General features: G+C 38.7%; 1 protein-coding gene across 7 annotated transcripts in view; it reads right to left on the bottom strand.

Annotated features, from left to right (window-relative positions):
- EFCAB7 (EF-hand calcium binding domain 7) overlaps positions 1 to 21,826 on the bottom strand; it is a 44,321-nt gene that overhangs the window by 18,726 nt on the left and 3,769 nt on the right. For 6 of the 7 annotated variants that reach the window (XR_012646551.1, XM_075002458.1, XM_075002457.1 and 3 more), the window contains 5 exons: positions 21,549 to 21,736; positions 15,556 to 15,767; positions 12,998 to 13,084; positions 11,868 to 12,051; positions 10,905 to 11,029 (listed from right to left, as the gene is read on the bottom strand). Coding sequence is in view for 6 of the 7 variants with exons in the window: in XM_075002457.1 (XP_074858558.1) it covers positions 10,905 to 11,029; positions 11,868 to 12,051; positions 12,998 to 13,084; positions 15,556 to 15,767; positions 21,549 to 21,736 (796 nt within the window). In the remaining variant the exon portion in view is untranslated. The remainder of the gene's footprint in view (positions 1 to 10,904; positions 11,030 to 11,867; positions 12,052 to 12,997; positions 13,085 to 15,555; positions 15,768 to 21,548; positions 21,737 to 21,826) is intronic. The other variant, XM_075002461.1, reaches the window with a different exon arrangement.

Below are 21,826 nucleotides of genomic sequence, written 5' to 3'. Positions count from 1 at the left end.
GTTCAGTAAATTACGTGGGTCTTAGCTACTGCCAGATGAATACTGCATGAAATCCCCTGCAATACGTCTCTGAATTTTTAAAGGAATTCCTTTAGGCAGCATGTACTCCTCTTTGTATTTGCTTTTAGCAGATATTCTAGCAAACCCACTTCACAAATTTAATTCTCAGATGCTGACATATTTGCAGAAAGTGAATTTTCAGATGCATAACTAACCAACGATGTGAACTCCAAATTAAGAATTTAACAGTTGAACATTCAAATTGAAAATTGTGCTGTTATTAGTTCCAGTCAGGGAGCCTAATGAACTGGTTGAACAACCAAGAATTCTTTGTTCAGGTAAGCCCACAAGCAGGTAACATTTGTCAAAGAAATTTATGGTGAGTTATTCACCAAAGATGCTTTTTGAGAACCCAGAACAGCATGAACTTAAATCCATCTCAATTCAGAAAAGCACTTAAGCTCATGCAAAAGTTTCACTGAAGTCACTGGACTAAAACATGTGCTTAAGTGCTTTGTTGAATTGTGTCATGAGGCACAGATCCCCAAAAGATATTTAAGCATGTAAGTCCTATTCATTTCAATGCTTGTTAGGCACCCAAATAATTTTTAGGGATCTGGACTTTCGAACATGTAGTTGTATCACCCTCATAAATCTAACCCAAGTTGGTGTGATATACACACTTTATTTAGGATGGGACAAACTGACAATTTTCTGAATGAACTTCATTAAAATTAAACTTTATTAAAATTTGGAAGTCCATTGTATAAAAAGTGCAATTGTGGATGTGCTATAGTGGAACTATATGTATACTTGTGGAAAGGGTAAACAGAAGAAGAGGGAGAGATTAGATAAATTCACTCATGTTGTGACATTTTCAGAGAAACCGTCCTTCTGGAGAGAGGGATGCATACACTATCAAACCAGATTCTTCAAAGACCAACAGACAAAACAAGGGATTTTGGAGAAATAGTCTGATTTTAAACTAATTCATGGCCTTCTGCCTGATCCAGCAAATGAACAAGTCCTCTGGTTCACAGAAGGACCCAACTGTTAGGATAGGGTTAGAAGGACTAGGCCTGAGAAAGCGTGCACCTGCTGTGTCAGTAAAGGGAAAAATGGGTGCAGTTGCTCTATATTATGGTATCGGGCTTACCAGGAGTTGGATGAAGTGGTATAATTCTTCTCCCTCTATGTACAGAAAGCAATTCTTTTTGGCTGTTCTTGAAGCCATTAGAAAGATAAAAAAGGGAAGCTACACTATTTGCATATAAGGTTTTTAGGGAAGTTACTAGTCCTAAGATAAAACCATTATATTTTACATATAGCATGTTCCATCAAGCATTTTTTAGGAAACAGAAACAAAGTTATTACAGGAGCAATGTCATTGGAAGCTCCCAATCTTGAGGGAAGAAAGGAATTATTGATTTTGTCTCTTTGGCTGTGTCTACACATGCTGCTTCTTCTGGAACCCTCCCCAAAAATCTGGGGAAGAAAGGGCTTCTGGAAGGAGAGTTTCCTTCTGGAGGATCCCTGCAGGCCATGTGTCTGCACATGTACTTTGGAGGTCGGAAGAGCTTCTTCTGGACTCTGAACCACATGCAAATATGCTAATGAGGTGTGGAAGATTTGCATCCATGCCTCATTAGCATCTTCCAGATAGCTCATTACGGTGCCACTTCTGTAAGAAGTGGCAAGTGTACACGCAGCCTTTTTGAAAATTATTTCTGAGCACAGTTCAACTTCTGGAATCTTTTCATTGTAGTGTTTATATAACATTAATTTACAAAAAAAAACAAAACCCAGATCATAATAAGCACAATAGGATAATGCGCCCTAACAATGTTTCATAATAGATGCTTTTTCTGGGACATACTGCTTATTTAGTTTTATTCTAGGAAATTGGTAATTTTCCTATCGCCTTTATTCTGTAATCACTATTGGACTTAGAGACAGACTCTCCATTGCACTTCATCGTATGTAATTAGTTACATCAGTGAAAAGTGAGCATAAAATGCAGTCATTCTGACTAAATAGCATTTAATGTTCACTGTATGTTGGTGTAACGACTACGCAAGGTGAGGGGCAACACAGATTTGAGCCCGTCCCATTTGCTACCTTAAGTAATCTCATGGAAACAAGTACAACATCTGGTAGCATTTGTAGGATTGAGTCCTATATGTAGATCTGCCCATTCATAACTGCATGGCTCTGCATTTGTCTGAGTAACACAAGTCTTCATTTGAGAAACAACTCGGCACCACAAAGTGAATGCAAGGAGTACCAAGCCCTTTTATAGCCAGCATCTTTCATTTGAGTATCCAAAGGTAAGTTACAAACTAAATTAAAACACAATGTCACTTTGGGATAAGTAAATTTGCTTTAATTTTCTGTAAAAAAAAGTATAAAAGTGCAGATAAGTAAAACTTCTTGAGCAAGGTCATCACAGCTATTGGGAGAAAAAATTCTGGAAATCGTAACAGAAACACTTTCTCTGCTTTCACAAACTGCCTGTGAACCACTTGTCTTGTAAATAACAATTGTATAAAAAACAGAACAACCCCAAAAGAAACCAGAGAAACAAATACGGCTGCAACAATAACTTTAAACTATAAGAGGAAAATATTTTAAATGAAATATTGGAAAACTCAGCTTTATTTTCATAAGCTAACTAGTAGATTTAACGGGTTTCCCAGGTCTTAAACTCAAATAATTGTTTTAAATAAAAAAAAAATGCACATGCTTTATTTAAATGATTGTATTTTTCAAAAATATAGTGTTATTTTTATGAAGTTAATTTTTATTTCTGATTTCTTAGAAACAAAGGATTGTTAAAATTTGTCAGTTTAATTTATTTTAGTAAATTTTTAAAATGGGAATTCCATCATGTGTATTTTTTTCTTCATCCCCATCAACTCTTATAATTCCCACTACATTTCAACAAAAAAGGCTACAGTCAATTTGGTTTCCAATAACATTTTCTAGTTTTAAAACCTTCAGGATTGAGCTAGCTGTGCCAAAACAGAGCATGACTCCAAATTTCTCTGTTTAATACCTTTTCTGTAAGGTTTATTTAGAAGCAATCCTGTTCTATGTTTATCCTATTTTTCTGGCTCATCTTGGTTCAGTCTCTTTCAGCATTTCCTCAGGTATGTCAGTTTTGAGGACTGTACTCGATCTGGTGATCCTGTCTCTTTTCTGTTTGGTTTTGTGAAAAGCAAACCCATTCAGACTCATCTTGTTTTCCTGGTACGAACAAACACTTACATTGCTTTAAGCTGTGATAAAAGGAAGATGTATACCGAATTTGGTGGTCTAGCTCTTACCGTTTAGCAAGTGTTCTTGATCAAACAAACTCTAAAATATATAGTAGATGTGGGTGAATACTGACTGTACCTCCTAAAACCAGTACTCTCTGGTCTGGCAAAGTCCTTCATCCAGCGGGACCAGGGATGTTCCTGGACCAGAGAACTGGGGAAGCAACACAAGCCAAGCAGGCCTCCCAGCAGCCATATGGGGAGAAGTGAGGACAGAGCCAGAGGCAGTGTCCAACAGCAGCAATATGGGGGAACAGGGCTGGAGGAGGCATCCCCGGGCAGCCCTGCAGGGGGCTGGGCTTAAGTGCTGGTGTTTGGTGTCCCCTGACAGCCATGCAAGGTCAGGGCTAGAGCACTGGCATCCTTCAGCAACAGCACAGGGCCAAGGAGCCAGCTGTGGCCCGGGAAGTGCAGCGAAGTGGCCAGGAGGGGCAGCCAGGGACCGGTGGATATTAACCTCCTCTATTCTGGCAAAATCCCTTGTTTGGGACTACTGACATCCTGAGGGTGCTGGACTAGGGAGGTGCAACCTGTGATTCTGAGTCTTATGACAATGTTACCATCTGGAAACTACTGCAAACTCAAAGTATTTTATTACTGTACACCTGTGATGTGTATTGATACAGCCATGTCAATAACTTCAAATCTGATGCATGCTTGACAATTATTTCAACCTTAGCATCCAGTCTTTGGTAGCATACGTGTTATCGTCACTTCAGCTTGCCAATCATGCCAAACTCTGCTAATTTACAGTTTGTATCTTAGATTACTTTTAAGAGATAACTGAGACCATACAGCACCTGATGAAGTGAGTCTGTGCTCACAAAAGCTCATGCTCAAAACTTTTCTGTTAGTCTGTAAGGTGCCATAGGACCCTTCGTTGCTGTTACAGATCCAGACTAACACGGCTACCCCTCCGATACTTGAGACCATACAATTTATTTTACTTTGAGCATCAACGAAAATTTCAACTAGAGTCCTACCAAGGTCATTAAAGATGTTTTATTTACTCAATTCAAATTTTTAGACCTAGGAAAACAGGTGACTATAAACTGTGGGTTTTAGAATTCCTATATATTTTTTTCCATTTAAACAGAATTCTTCAAACCACACTGTACCAAACATTCAAGCTCAAATATACAAAGTTACCTACGTTTCTGGAAATGCAATCCCTAATTAGAATTAGTTATCAAAGTCCCTTCCTCTTATCCACCATCTTTACTGCAGGAGTTCTACCCAAATAAAAGACTAACATGTTAGAGTTCTTTAAATGATTTGTAAAATATCAACAGGTTCTACAATAGGCAATTAATTACTTGGCTGTAATGTAGAAAGAGAAAGACCTGATCAGGTTTAATAATTTAATGTTTTACACTGACATTTACCAAATAAACTCTGTCCCCTAGAAATGTGATGGGGAAGAGTCACCTAACCTGGGAAGAAAAAATGGCAGAAGGAAAAGTGAAAAACCATTGAAGATCAATGGTGAAGGGGCTGAGGTTGAACAGCAGATGGAGTTCCACAGATCTCTGAAAGAAGTTAGGGCCAACCTTCAAAATTTTATTAAGATTAGTGTTAGCATAAATCAGTGCTAAAAGAAGAGTATGTAAGTTAGCAACTATAGCATTACTGAGAATATTCCTCCCGAGGTGAACTGCTGCTACACTACGCACATAACTTCTACTTACTCTAAAATCCTTATGCTGCAAAATGAGATTTGCCCTTAAAATCTGATGCAGCTGAAGAAATTAAACAAAACTCACTGTAGTCTCTGAATTTAATAGCTTACACAAATGTCTGAAAAACAATATATCAACATTTCAGGAGAGATACAATTCAAGCATTAAATTACTGAAGTAGGACTGGGTTTTAAGAGATTTAAAGGTACACAGTAAATGGATGGCGGGCAACCTGAGGCCCATGGGGCTCTATGTGTGGGTCTGCAAGACATTTTGTTTACCATTGACGACGTGCAGGTTTGCCAGATTCCTCTGGTTTCTGTCCACATAGTTTTTCCCCACAATTATTACTAAAACTACATGCATGTGAAAGGAAGGGCAAGTGAAGTGAGGTGTGTACTGACTGCACAAAACATTGACTGTGAAAGTGGTGTGCTCCCTCTGTGTTCCGTCAAAGCTCTGCTTTGGCTCAGTCAGCAAACCCCACCAATTCTAGGTGTACAAGCACAGTTAGCAAAACTGCCTTATCCCAGGAGATGGTCTTGGTCACAGTAGTCTTGCAGCCCACTGAGATGGAGGACTGCCACTCACATGACCCACTTGCTAGCCTAGATTGCCCATCATTGAAGTAAAATGTCGAAATCGCAGCCCAGATGTGTTGTAGCCTTTCAAAAAGCTAGAGTAAACTATCGCATACAAAAAATGCCTCTTTCAAATTAATTTCCTACTTCCCCTTTCTTACTATGGCGGGTTCCAAACTGATCCATAGACCACAGATGGTTTGTAGGGAGCTCCCTTCACCACATATCTGATGGTTCTCCTTATTTGCAATGGTTACACCACATTAAAAATGGCTTCTACTTTCTTACCATTACTTTTTCATATTAAGTAATTTAGTAACAGAGAGATAGCTGTGCTAGTCTATATACTATCAAAACAAAAAAACAGTCCAGTAGCACTTTAAAGACTAACAAAATAATTTATTAGGCGATGAACTTTTGTGGAACAGACCCACTTCTTCAGATCATAGCCATACCAGAACAGACTCAATATTTAAGGCACTGAGAACCAAAAATAGTAATCAAGGTTGATAAATCAGAAAAATATTATCAAGGTGAGCAAATCAGAGAGCAGAGGGGCAAAAGGTAGGGGGGAAGTCAAGAATCAGATAAAGCAAAGTATGCAAAAGAGCCTCTATAACGAGCTAGAAAATTCCCATCCCGGTTCAAACCACGTATTAATGTGTCAAATTTGAATATAAAAGAGAGTTCAGCAGCCTCTCTTTCCCAACTGCTGTGAAAATTCCTCTTCAGTAAAACGCAGACTTTCAGGTCATTAACAGAATGGCCCACTCCATTAAAGTGCTGTCTGACAGGTTTGTGAATCAGGAGTATTTTTATGTCTGTTTTATGCCCACTAATTCTTTGTCTAAGAGAGTTTGAAGTCTGTCCAATATACAAAGCAAATGGGCATTGTTGGCACATGATGGCATATATGATGTTAGTTGAGGTACATGAGAACGTGCCCATGATTCTGTGAATAACTTGATTAGGTCCAGTGATGGTATCTCCAGAATAGATATGTGGACAACAGGCCTTGTTGCAAGGAAAAGTTCCAGGATTGGTGTTCCTGTGGTACAGACTGTGATTGTTGGTGAGAATCCTCATAAGGTTGGGAGGTTCTCTGTAGGAGAGAACAGGCTTGTCACCTAGGGACTTCTGGAGTGTGGCATCCTGATTAAGGATAGACTGTAGGTCTTAATAATGCATTGCAGTGGTTTGAGTTGGGGGCTGTAAGTAATGACCAGTAGTGTTCTGTTCTTGGCTTTTTTGGGCCTATCTTGGAGTAGATAGTCCCTGGGTATTCGTCTGGCCCTGTCGATTTTTTTTTTTATTTCTCGTGGTGGGTAATTCAGGTTTATGAATATTTGGTAGCAATCTTGTAGTTTTCAGTCTCTGTCAGTAGGATCAGAGCAAATGCAGGTACCTAAGGGCTTGACTGTAAACAATGGAACTTGTTGTGTGTGCAGGATGGAAGCTAGAAGCATGTAGGTAAGTATAGCGATCAGTGGGTTTCCAATAGAGTGTGGTACTGATCAGGCCATCCTTGATTTGTACTGTAGTGTCAAGGAAATTTATGTCTCATGTGGAGTAGTTGAGGCATAAGTTGATGGTGGGGTGCAGATTGTTAAAGTCTCTGTGGAATTCTTCTAGAGTCTCTATACCATGGGTCCAAATCATAAAGATGTCATCAATATGTCTTAAGTACAGGAGGGGCAATAGGGGACGAGAGCTGAGGAATCTTTGTTCCAGGTCAGCCATAAATATATTAGCATATTGTGGGGCCATGCGGGTGCGCATAGCAGTTCCATTAATCTGGAGTTAATTTAGCAATTTAGGTCGTTTTCACAAGGATGTGCTATAATTCCATGGGCCTTGAGACAATTTTTCTCCATTAAGATGCAGTTAACACTGAAATAATTTGAGAGCCCTTGAGAATTCAAATACTGGCTTGTTATGCTTAAACACAGCATGAGATGGTGCTACGCTCTCTTTAACTTATCAACAATATCACATTGCAAAAACAAGTGCATTATCAGAGTACCTTCCTGGCTTGATTTTCAGCCCCCACACAATGTATTTTATTTAAATTCATAATAGAGAACATGGAACAGAAAAGCGCAAAATGTAAGGAAAACTGGAAACCATACACTTATCAAACGTATTCTTTCATCAGTGAGAAAACATCAGAAAAGAGTTTGTTGCTTTAGATATCCATTAATGTAGAATACTTAATTAATTTTATGTGAGTCAGATAGTGGCATTCCAATTCTACATTGTTACGGAAATGACTGTAAATGTCCAATTACCTACACAGAAGTGTAAAAGATATCTTCAGTACAAGAGACAGTTCACATACTTCAAGCCAAATATTAAGATCAGCGCTCAGCCCCAAACTGACACTACCTAGCCTAATCCTACTGTCCTCCTGCAAAACAGAATCTCACTAGTTCCACAGCAGAAGGTCCCACCACAGGAGGGGAGCAGGATTTCTCTCTTCGGTAATAGGTAACAGTGGTATCTTGTCTGTGTTTATTTTGTTTTTCCCCATGAAATTTCAAAAATAAAGTGTATAACTATGTTGCCTTGGGGCAGAAGTCTCCTCTTGGGTCTCTTTTTCAGTATTCTGCTGTGTCTAGATCGCCCACTGATGTCAGTGGAGAGCTTTTCCTGTACACAGAGAAGAATGTTGAAAGTGAGCACACTTGCTAGGAGAAGCTTATTCTCAGGGATTCATTTGCCACCACCTAAATGGTAAAACGCTGCATCTTAATTTATTTATTAATGAAGCTGTTGCAAGTAGGACTATTAGTGACTTCAAAAAGAGTATCATTGGCACTCGGACCATACACAGAGGTCAAAAGATCAATTTTCGGCACTGCACCTTGAAAAGGCTGCTGCTCACTGTTGCAGGGAGTGTTGCACTGCAGCTGGGAGGTGTAATTCCCGGGGTGGATAGATGGATTTGTGCTAGTTCAGCAGGAGACAGCACACTAAAAATAGAGGTACGGGTGTTGGGGCATTGCTGGTGGCTTGGGCTTGTCACCTGAATACAAACTTGCCAAGTCACCTGGGGCTTGAGATCAGTGCCACAGAATCCGCACTGCTATTTGTAGAGAACTAGCTTGAGTCTGTCTACATGCACTTGGGAGTAACACCTCCCAGAGGCAGTGTACACACACAGACAGATGTTTATTACCATCTATCATAGATGCTTATCACCACCTGTACACCTTCCACTAATATCCTCATAGCCATCTACAATACTGTTCATGTCGAGAGCATGCTCAAGACAGATGTTTAATTTATCCTTGACAAACTATTTAGAAATGGAACGTTAATGAGACCAGCTTCACAACATCCCTGTGAATTAAGAAAGCACTTTATGCTTGTTTTACAGGTGAGACGTTAAGGCACAGAGAGATGAAGTGAGTTGCCCAAGGTTACACAGGCTTTGGAAGAGCTGGGAACCCAAAAAAGATCTTTTAACTTATGCTTTTATTGACCCAAGTGGCTATTCTCAGTCCTCATAAGATTTAACAATATTTATTTTTTTGCAAACTGTTTTGACTTGGATATACTTGATGCCTGATTTTTGTTATTGCTTTGCAAATGGGAACCCAAGAGAACATAATCTATGCTGACTGCAGGAAGAACAAGCTTTATAATACAGTTTGCTTTAGAAAAAAGAGACCCCTTTTTAAATTTTCCATGGACACAGATGATTAATGTCTGGGAGTCTATGGTGTTCCTTAAAATAGTTAGTTAGATCCTTAAAATATTGACCCTGACTTTCTTTGAATTTGTCACCCAGGTCCACTGAATAAAGAATAATTTGAATGGTTACACTGTGCATTAACTACAACATGCTACATTTATCCTTGGCACTTTTAATGTATAAAGATTCAAAATATTCTGAATTACATTATGTTCAACTATCAGACCAGTACTACCAGTGCCAGTCCAAGTCCACCAAAATAACACTTTCTAATTGTCTCAGAAAACAGCTGAACTGTACAGAAAAATAAATGTGAATATAAAATGAATGAGCACAATGTATGCTTTTAGGTCCTGAAGGCCCAAGAAATCATTGGTTGTTTGTCCATTCATTTCAGTGAGCTTCGTCTAGGGCTGTTGGCTAGTATGGATGGAAGAAATTAGCAATACCAGGTCCATCTGTTAATTTTTATTGACATCTATTTGGTTTGATTTCTCATGAGAGATATGCTGGTAATCACTAATGGTCACTTTCTAAAGCTGGTTTTCATTAAAACTTTATTTGCTTGTGAAAAGAAAGAGGGATCCAATATTGAAAAGCTATAGTTTTGCACACGAGAGATCATGTATGAACATGCTGGAATTGAGATTAAATTGCATGGGGGTGCAGATACCTAAACAGATTGAAAAAAATTCCTTGGAGATTGAGTTCTTAAATTTTAATATAGAACAAATGTCACTATCCAGCAATGTTAAAAGATATAAAGGACTTCAGAGTTCAATAACAAATACAGAGTTGTTATTTGAAACAAAATGCACCTCATGAGAACAATCAGTTCAGTTTTCTAGCAGCAGTTATACTATGTGGTCATAACCATTTTTTCCCTTTTACACAGAGGTCTCAAGTTGCACATTTTTAATGTATCCTAGCAGTTTCCAGTTAATTTTTTATATTTCTGTAGCTATTCTTTTCTGTTGAAAGAAAACTAGTAAAGGTTGAGTCAAGAAAGGGAAAACAAAGGAAAAAGATCAATATTAACACTCTACAAATATTGACTTAACAAAGTGACTTTGTTGTCTTTCTCCCACAGGAATTTATATTGAATGAATGATTTATTTAAACAAAAATGCTTATAGAACATATTAGTCAAAATATAAAATCAATATTTTCAGGCTATAGGATATATTTACAAATTAATGTTCATTGAACTGAATATATCTGAAGATCTGTTATTTATTTCCAGTTACCACTCTTATAAAGGTTTATGATACAAATCTTTCAGACTACTTAAGCATTTAAGTTCTCACCAATCCAATAAGTTATTCAATTTTAAATTTCTCAAAAAGTCATTATCTATTTTATCCAACAGTGGTTTCATTTTTAAAAACACACTTTGTTCTATTAAACCTTCACACCTGAAGTATTATTTTCAGTAACTGGATGACAGCAAAACCAACAATATGTATAAAATATGAATAATGTTTTTCACCATGAAATCCCTCTGGAATGTACAGCTGTCCTTGACAAACTATTAACATAAGAGAAAAAAAATCAGAGAAAAACTGGTTTTATTTAAAATGCTTAAATGAAAACACATAATTTAAACAGAGCTAATTAATATGAAGAGTACCTTTACTGTGTTTGACTCAATGAGCTCTGAATTTGTGTTTCTGCTTGTGCTCATGCTGATGGTGGAAGAAATGGATGCTCTGCAATTTTGGGATGATGAAGGCCTTGAAGAAGTTCTGCTGTCACCTATAACATAGATATTTATTTATTTACAATGTTTTCCATTGTTACAGTTCAAACTGATATTTATTCATATATCTTTTCGTTCAGTCAGAGAAAAACTGAATGAAAGGGCTTCACTAAAATAAACTGAATTCCTTGTAATTACTTAACCACTTAATTAGTCCCACTACTGCTATCTCCCTCCTTGCATGCATCAAGCAGCTTTACATTACATTCTTTCTAGTCTACACAATCCCAGTCTTTTCATTTCTTATCATATTTCTTTGCATTTTTAATTTCAGTGTGGTTTTTCCTTGATTTGAGACAACCAAAGTGATTGATATTCAATGTGCACAAATGCAGATGTTTAATACGCTCTCATTATATTCCTGTAATCTTGGCTCTGCTTCAGTAAGCTACTTAAGGATGTGTGTACCTTTAAGAACGAGAGTAGACGTACTGAAGTCAATAAGACTAGTCACATATTTAAGTGATTTGCTTTATAAATGAAATAGTTACAATAGCTTTTATGTTGCTAAATATTTTAGGCTTCATTTCTGATCAAGGTATAAGATAAATAGCCTGATATACCGTAACACCTATATGCTCATTTTCCCTCTGGACGGTGTCAGACAAGAATTGGCCAATCTAGTCTTAAGAAAAATTCGATGGTCTTAGATAAGAGATGCAGCCAATGTCCATTTGAGCAAACAGCTCAGAAATCCTAGTGCGGCTTTTCTGTGGGGCCCACAATCAAAAATTATTAAGGAAAAAAAAGGTTACTCAAACCCCTGATTCACTTGGGAGAATGGGCACAGTCTCCTGGAATGGAAGCTTTCTGCATGAGAACTAAATACTGTACCTCTAGTTGGTGCTGATTTGTGATCAATTTTCCTTGTGGTCCTTGATGATGATTTTGTTGGCCTTTCAGAGGAGGTTTCAATTTGACTTCCAAACTGCTGACACCTCAGTCTACTGTCAACTTCTAGTTTCTCTAGTGCAGTCTTACAACATTGTTCAATGGTTGTCATGTATAATTTACAGAACTTTTCACAATGAAAAGTAAAACATTTTTTAATATAGTTTTAGGGAAAACACACACACATTAATAAGCACAGGATAAATCAACAGCTGAAATCTAGTTTCTCTTGAAGCACAATACTCGTTCTATTTTCATGAATCAGAACGACGATTCTCAAGTGACACAGTAAAAATGGAGGCATGATTCCACAGAGAGGTCATAATATAAAGTGAAAATGAAATATGAATTTCACTCCAGCTGAAGATTTATATTATCTACTAGACATTTGTGGGCTTGTTTTTATATCTAATTTTTAATGGAGGTTTGTTGTGTTTTTTCTGTGCAACTGTTTATAATGAAAGTCTTTTGTAGAGTGTTGGCTGTTTAAAATTTAGTCATTGTTTAGAGGTGTAGTTTGAAAAAACATGTCACTGCAGAGATGTTTTATTTTAAAATCAGATGCCACAATATAACCTCCCTCAGAAAAGAAATTGCGTATTATCCAAGAAAGTACTTATAATATGGATTAAAAAGGTATTACAGTGTTAATCTATTCTGAACATCCTGATATGCTCCCATTTGCCACTCTTGACCTGCTACTGCTGCCAGTCCCAAATCTTGAACTAGACTATATCCTTGAACTTCAGCTTGAACTACCAGCTTCAGCAGTACAAACTGACCTTTGATTGAAGCTATTACCAAACAAAGTGCATTATGAGATGGAGCCAGGGAAGAGGTGTTACCCTATTATCTGTACAGCTCCTAGCACAAAGGGGTGATAAAACCTGCACCTGCTCTCTCTCCAGGACTTGGTAATCTGCAAACCTCAAGCTATCAGCACTAAAACCTATTAAAGTGGCTTAGGTAGTATGCACAGAATTTGGTTAATCCAACTGTGGCTTAGGTAGTATGTACAGAATTTGATTAATCCAACATCCTATACAAAAGTATTGTCACCTTGGTTACCGTACCTTGTTGTAATCAAGTTTGCCATTGCTGTTCACATCTGCCAGTTCAGTGATGGCATTCACTTCCTGCACAGTCATCTTCTCACCTCTCTGTGATAAACAGTTTAAATGTCAGCTCCTACTAAAGAACATTGGTCATGCACAGCACTGGTTTGAAGATTAACAAAGGAAATAGGCATACTTTAACATTCTTTCCAGAAAGCTTATCTGCAGCACATTTATACTGGTCTAAGTTTGAATCTCCAAAACAGTGATCAGCATTGTAAATGGTATTTTAATGATTCCAAACACTACTAAATACTAGGAAGATGAATACCAGTAAATAAATTCATGCAATTTCAAGGTCCCATTTTGTGTGGACATAATATTGACTTTAGGAGGTGTTCCAGGAACTGAGGGTTGGTAGCAATGGAAGTCCCAATAAATTAAATTAATATTTATATATAACCCATGTCTGCTGGTTGTGGTGCTGTCTCCCTCTAATGGCGACTAGATCAGTTAGAGATTAATGAGTTTGCTACAACCGTAACCAATACATAGAGAGCTTTAGTTCTTGAAGTAGAGGCTCATGAATTTAGGTCCAACTTTAATCACAGATTACATAAATTCTAAATAATATATTACAACCAGAATGCTATTTTAATATTTTGCATTTTAGTCACTTATTTAGGCTATTTTATTAAGCCCAGGCTGAGTTCTTTCACACTGGTTCCTTATAAAATGGTGGATTTACTTTAGAGTAGATCTACTGATTTTTACAGCCCTTCATGGTGTTGGCTATAGCTACATTCAAGACCAGGTCCTTTCATCTCACACTATTCAAAAATAATTTCCCAATTGTTACTAATGTCAATATTTACAGACATACAGGGCTTGTCTATGCTACCATCTTCCTTTGAAGGAAGGATGTTAATTAGGGTGTTGGGAGTTTACTAATGAAGTGCTGTCGTGCAGACGCAGCACTTCATTAAGCAAACTTCCCCCCACGGCAACTTCGAAGATTTAAACTTCGACGTACTGGCACGCGTCAAGTGCAGCTCTCCTGCCAATACTTCAAAGTTGCCCTGGCACTTCAAAGTACCGGCGGGTGTGCCATGGCTAGACGTGTGCCGGTACTTCAAAGTTTAAAACTTCGAAGTTGCTGCGTGGGGGTGGAATTTGCTTAATGAAGTGCTTCCTATGCACGGCAGCACTTCAGTAGTAAACTCCCAACACCCTAATTACCATCCTTTCTTCGAAGGAAGATGGTAGTGTAGACAAGCCCACAGTGTCTGATGCTTAAGGATTCTGCCATCTGGATGCTGCTGCTGCGAATTAAGTGAACACATCAAAGCATACAATGTACCTTTCAGTGATGGGCAGCAGGGCCCACATGACCTGGCCGCTTAGGCTACATCTACACTACAGTGATCTGTCAACAGACATGACTGTCAGAAGAGATGTTCTGGCAATACTGTCCATAAATCATGGTCACACATACAAGCAAATCGAAAGAGCAATCCACTTTGTTGACAGAGAACGGCCAGACTGCCTGGCTGCTCTCTTGACAGAATGGTCAGCTGGAAGCTCAGCAAACAGTGCTGTCCAGTGAACCAGAAGCCCTGTCTGTCATAGAATCACAGGGCTGGAAGGGACCTCAGGAAGACCCTGCCCTGGAGCATCTACACGGCTTTTTTGTTGACAGTTTCTGTCGACAAAAGCATTATTCCTCATCGCAGAGAGGCAGAACCCTGTCAATAGAAGTGCTAAGTTTTGTGTGTAGATGCTCCATTAATTTTGTTGACAAAACTCTCCAGTGTAGACATAGCCTTAGTGTGCAACAATCTATTGCACCGTAAATTCCTGCTGCACCTTGTTAAGCACTACCTTTCTAGCTCTACCACAACTTACACTGTGCAATTTGATGAGGTTACGTATGGCTACAGTAATGTAGTATTTTTGTCATGGCTGTAATAGGATCAAGGAGCCCATAATTATCATGTTTAGGAGGGTGGGAAGTTATTTCTAAAAATGCATGAGACAAAATGCGTGAAGGGAGATAGTAAATGAGCAAACTTCACTAAGTTAATGAAACTTTACTAAGTAATGGAACTGTTAATGAAGAGCTACTAAAGGCCTTTTCAAAAACAAGAGATTTGCACAGAAATTGCACAAGAACTAGGTATGGGTGATGTGTTGCCAATTCTGCAGCAGCAGTGTAGGACAGATAGCTACTGGTTCCATAATAAAAAAAAGTAATGCAATTATTTTCTGTTGATATCTTCATCTATATGGACTGTAACTGATAGGCACAGTTGGGTGATCACCCAACTTCAGGACTTTAAGAGGACAAAAAGAGGAGAAAGAGGCCTTGGATAGACAAGAGAGCATGGCACTTACGAAGAAATCATTTTAAAAATATTCAACTATAGATTTTCACCGCCTACAAAATAATTTTTTAAATATTTGGACTTTTTTCTGTGATTTTCAAAATTTTTAAAAATTGGTCTTTCTCCTATATTGATGTTTTGCAAATTATAGCTCTATATCATAATATGTGATTTACCTTTCCTGACACTTACCATTGTGAGAATTTTATAAAGTTCAGTGTGCAAAATATATCCATCATTATTTGTATTTACTTTTAAAAATGCTTTGATCAATTCTGTTTTTGTAGCTGGTTTTTCTTTTTTTAAGATATTACAAAAATCGTCAAAATTCAGAGTAATGGTCTGGGGAGTCCAGTATTTATCAATTGTCTTTTGAGAGGGATTTCTTCCAGCCTGCTGAAGCACTGCACAATAAAACACATTATCAACACTTCACTGACAGCCAAAATATACATGGTTTCTCAAAATATCCTTTAACCAGTTCATAGGCTAAAACAGGTCTTATTTAATCCAATCAAATGCAAAAGTAGGTATGAATGAAAGACAAACGTTTGCTTAACTGCAGTAGCTGCAACATGAATATAGATGCAATCCTGGGTTCGTAATGTAGTGCCACACAGTGGACAATCCCATGCACCCGCAGTGGGAAGAACAAGAATGCAAGGCTACACATCCCCTGGGGGGTAGCAAGGAGGTCGGAGAAGTCTAAGCCTCCAATAGGCTATTACATCCCCATTGCACAAGCTGGTGGAGATAGGCAGTGCCTTTTTTTCTTTCCCTCACAATGCACTGAATGGCACAATGGAGAAGTACACTGTGCCAGATACAGAGATGGTAGAGCTCTTCTCTTCCCACACAAAGGCTGTGTCTACATTACCATCCTTCCTTCAAAGGAAGGATGGTAATGAGGCTGTTCAGAGTTTACTAATGAAGTGCTGCTGTGCATAGGCAGCACTTCATCAAGCAAATTGCCCCCCGCGGCAACTCCGAAGTTTTAAACTTCGAAGTACCGGCATGTGTCTAGCCGTGGCTCACCCGCCGGTACTTCGAAGTGCCGGGGCATCTTCCAAGTCCCCTTACTCCTCGAAATTTTGCCCCGGCACTTCGAAGTACCAGCGGGTGTGCCGTGGCTAGATTCATGCCGGTAGTTCGAAGTTTAAAACCTTGGAGTTGCTGGGGGGAGGGAGGGGGATTTGCTTAATGAAGTGATGCCTATGCACAGCAGCACTTCATTAGTAAACTCTGAACAGCCTCATTACCATCCTTCCTTTGAAGGAAGGTGGTAATGTAGACACAGCCAAAGAGTCAGAGTCTGGGTCCAAGACTATGTCTACACAGCAACATTATTTCAAAATGGCATGTCCACACACAAATTTGTATCAAAATATCGCTCAGCTATTTTGAAACAGAGCATCCACACTGACTGGATGATGACTCACATTTAAGGCCACCTGGAACCAGTCCAGGCAGGGCACTCTGGGTAGGGCTGGAGGCCCCCTATTTCGAAATAGCCCCTATTCTCTCTCTCTACAGCCCCTATTCCAAAATAGATATTTTGGAATAGGTGTTATTCTTGCTAGAATGAAGTTTACAGGACTCAAAATAAGTCATTGGTTTTTTTTAAATTATTTCAAAATAACAGTTTTGCTGTGTAGATGCTTGCAAAGTTATTTCAGAATACAGGCCATTATTCTGAAATAACTTTGCTGTGCAGACGCACCCTAGAGGACTATTAGAACTACATGCTGCTTCATACACAGGGCTACGGGAAAGTGTCTATCTCAAATGAACAGTCCCTGCACTTTCCACTAGGGTTATGGCCACACTAGCCCTCCTTTCTGAAAGGCTATGGTAAGGTGACACTTTGGAATATGCTAATGAGGAGCTGTCATGAATATGCAGCACCTCCTTAGCATAATGGCAGCCACGCGCGCTTCAAAACTGCCTGTTTCAAAATGCACGCCTCCCAAGTAGCCGGGGGCCTTTCAAAACGGCCCCCTGATTTCAAAAGCCCCTTCTTTCCATCTGGTTTTGGGAAGAAGGCGCTTTCAAAATCAGGGGGCCGTTTCAAAAGGCCCCCAGCTACACGGGCGGCATGCATTTCAAACTGGCAGTTTTGAAACAAGTGTGGCCGCTATTATGCTAATGAGGTGCTGCATATTCCTCGAAGCTCCTCATTAGCATATTCCAAAGTGCCACATTACCATAGCTCTTCTGAAAGGAGGGGCTAGTGCGGCCATGGCCTAGATGTATCAAGTGTGGGATTTGGCTCGTTGTGTGCAATATGCAGGCTTTAATATAACAATCTGTTATTTGTAAAGCTGCATATTTTGGGCCTATTTTCCACATTTACTGAGGTAAATTTACTTTAATAGGAACTGGTCCAGATTCTCAGTGCACAGCCTATTATAAATGAGCTGTAGAATTATTTCTGTGTCTATCAAATAGTTCATATTATACAACATGAATTTTAAATGTAAAGAAAAATAATTCCTAAGTAAAGAGTTAGATAGTTAAACAAACAAACACATATAAAGTCAATACATCATCTTCAACAATTTCCACTGCTCCTGTACATGGTAGCTGCAGAAGTTTAATATGCTATTTCTACCTTCTGAAAAATCTTTGCTTTCATTACACTTCTATCAGTTTACACTGTGCAGGCATTATCTTAAATTCAATTTAAATTCAAATACACTGTCTGCTTAATAAGGTGTCATAACCCTCCACCCATTCCAGATAATTAAATAGTTTAGGAGAACTCTCTAACTAGATCAGCAGTTTGATTTTCATCCAGATCTGCAACGACTAAGTCTGTACCAGCTCAGAGTTGTTTGGTAACCTATCTGAAATGGGCTCGTGGTATCATCACAATTCTTAGTTAGGTGAGCTGTACAAAGAAAGAATCCACAAAGAATTCTTTTTCATAACTGGCACTTTTGTTGCTAATTTGAAGTGTGACTACAAGGCCCATATGGGCACAGAGATTTCTGCCCATGCTCCTTTGCAGGTGGTTCCAGTCTAGACAAGAGTGGAGGCCGGAGAATATGGGATAGCTTGCATCTTTATTCATGGGCCTCTGGGACACATTGCAACTGGTTTAGCATTTCTGTTTCAAGGTCAGCTAAGGAAGGGCAATTATTCTCACTGTTTGCTGTTGTGCGAATAAGCCAGTCTTGTAGGCTGTCAAACTAGCACCATTCAGAGCTGCTTATTCACTTGAATTTAAATAAATGTTTTTTGATAAACATACTGCAAGATGCCGCTACCTGTATCATTTATAATTCCAGGGAGATTAGTGATTGCTATAAACTTATCTCCCAACAACGTATTTTTGAAAGACTGTTTTGGCCACATCTTTCATTTATGTTTCGTTAACAACTGCATTCTGCTAAATGCCTGAGTAACAAGATAGGGCATTACATTCGAGTGCATTCAGTGAGAAATTGCAACTCCTCTAAGTTTTCGCCAGAGTAAGTTCTAAATGAATAGCACAGTTTGTGTTATTAACCAAACATCATATAACCACAGATGCTTCAGTATTCACACTGCTGACTGAATGCTTTGCCAGGATTTATGCTAAGCTTTTACATAAGCCCTTAATGACTCCTAACACTTACAAGTTTAAAAGGAAAAAAAGTTCACATGCAGCTCTGAGAAGACTGGGAGCATGAACTAGTAATTGCCCTTTCTTAGCTGACCTTGAAACCAAAATGCCAAAACACTTGCTATGTGCACACGTGGCATATGGATAGAGATGAAAGGCACAGTATATATAAAAGAGATGACATTTGTTCGCACCACTCTTATTTTAAAACCATCATTAGGATGTTATACAGGGGCTTCTATCCCTTAACCTGACAGTCTTATAAGACTGAGTCATATGCTGAATGAGTATGCTTGTTAGAGAATGGCATTTCAAATACTAGTATTTGGAGAGAAGCTGTCAGGCTGAAAGCACCAGAGGTACCTCAGCAAGCACACATCAGTTTACAAGCTAACTGGCTTCTTGGCAGAACGTTCATGTTGTAGGTGCAAACTGTACTAAGATAAAGGACAGTGAAACACGGGAGAAACTGAATTTTATGCTGAGGAAAAGAGGAGTATTGTGCCCTAAATCTTATGCCTGACCAGAGTGTGGTAGAATGCTTTTCTATTTTATTTTTTGTTTGTTTTGTGCTTACACAACCTCTGCATTCTTATACAAAGATGCCATTCCCTGACAATATCTACTACCGATAACCCCATAGAAAGCAGCACTGCCTTAATGCCAATACCAAGTGCTCAAAAATCATATTCACTTCAACATCATGTGGGGATTCTGAATAACAGATTTGAGTCCTTTTTATTTGCCTCCTGGTTTTAGGGTCTATGTTTTGAAGTTCTTCTCTACAACCATGAGGGCTACAAACTTATTTAAAAAAAATGCTATAATTTTTTTCCTTAATCATAGGACTCCATGTGCTAGGGCTTTAAGAAAAACACCAGATACTCTATGATACATGATAAACTTGAAAGACTTGTCAGTGCTGACACCGTGGGTATGTCTATATTTATTGTGGGTTTGACACTCCATGATCAAGCCACAGGAGCTCGATTTTGCCACAGCAGTGAAGATGCAGTAAGATACTCTCTCTGGGCTCAACTGTCAACCCTGGTACTCCACGTGATAGGGACATCACCGCAAGCCCAAACAGCCCTGACCTACACTGGGGAACAAAGTTGATCCTGACATAGCTAGACTTGTGTATCTGGGATTGACTTTGTTCCCTAGAGAAGGCCAGGCCTACATTAGCTTATCAGATTTCTAGAGGGATCTGTGAAATCTATTCTAAATATCCATTTAACATAATAGCTAATTAAAACATTTTAAGTAAACAAATTCCCAGCCCTGGCCCAACTTAGAAACCCCTTTCTCATGAACTCACTGTGTAAACTGGTCATTTTCATAGTTCCATCCAATAAGTTGTGCAACTTCCAGTTATTTCTGTAGACTCTTTATAGGTGCATAATTTTCAGTCAAGTATTTATACTAACTGCTACTAACTGCATTTACCAAACCAAAATATACACTCTCTTGGACTGCTCAGGAGGTCACCTAACCCCACCGCAAAATAGAACAATACTGATAAAAGAATAAAACCTTTGGCTTGAAATTTAGGAAACTGAGAAGTGCTTTAACTTAAGGTCCACATACATGTTGGAAAATTAATGTTGCTCTTATGAAACACTGAAACCACTCATTTATGCACAAAACCTGGTCCACATAGGTAGAGAAAGATTTTCACATACTACACAGTCAGTGTTTCTCAACCCTTATCTGGAGCAACCACGTCTCAGAGTAAAAAGGTAGGTCCACCTCCATCTCTGATTTAACAACTTTTCCGATAATAATGCAAGCTACTGTGCCAATTAGTGCCAGTTGCCAGAGTGACTTCCTGTAGTAGGGACACTTGTCCCCTAGAAACTGAACTGAGAACAACTCTGTTTAATTTATCCAAGAGATAACTGTGTTAGTCTGTATTTTCGAGAGCAACAAGAAGTCCTGTGGCACCTTATAGACTAACAGATATTTTGGCCAACGAAAGCCAAAATATATAAGGTACCACAGGACTTCTTGTTGTCCGTGTAATTGCTCACTTGTCAGAGAGAGGAAAACAATTTATTGCCAAATGTCACAAGCCCATAGCAATATCCAGGTCCACCTTAAGTGGGCAATGATGCTACCACCAAACGTGTTGCTCTTAAATAAGTCACTTAACCCACACACCCTCCCCAGTAGCTGTCAGGTAGTACTGACTTTTGCTCATTTGGAGGGGTGACTGAGAGGTGAAAGACTGTATCTGTTCTCACTTCCATGAACCATCCAGTACCTTGTTATGACCATTAAGAATTTGAGGTAAATGAAAAAATATTGAGAAGAAAGTAGTTTCTGTAAAGTATTTGAAAAACTTATTCTACATGTTATATTTAGTATAAACCTTACAAGTGTCTTCAGCCAATCATACTTGAAACCCAACCCCCACCAGGAACAGCCTGAATCCTTTAAAGAAGCTACTGTTACCAAGATCCATACAATGCAGGGGTATTTCCACCAAAGAAATGTTGCCTGTTGGTTTCAAAACCCACTACTCTAATCTTCACACTCAGAATTCAAGTAAAGAAAATTATCTTCTGCTCATTACCTAAGCAGAGTTGTTCTTTTGATTTAATGTTTTCTAAGCTGCTTTTAAAAACAGCTAGGTAGGCTGCTCTGCAATTCATATAGAAGATCTCCTCTTCAGAATACAGCGATTTCTTTGCTTGAGAACTTTCTGAGAGCACCATTTTCTGACTGGAGAAGGACGCATTACTTCCAAGGCTGTTGGCCATTCTGTAAATAATACAAACATATTTAAAGTCTGTTGCTTTTGCTTGCACAGTGCGTAAGTATGCCTCTGCCTTCTTCCCCTCGTGCACAGAT

Source organism: Carettochelys insculpta, chromosome 9 (genome assembly GCF_033958435.1).
Source record: "Carettochelys insculpta isolate YL-2023 chromosome 9, ASM3395843v1, whole genome shotgun sequence".
Taxonomy (NCBI): Eukaryota; Metazoa; Chordata; order Testudines; family Carettochelyidae; genus Carettochelys; species Carettochelys insculpta.
The sequence above is the reverse complement of the archived record's forward strand: the minus strand, read 5'-3'. Positions and strand labels throughout refer to the sequence as shown.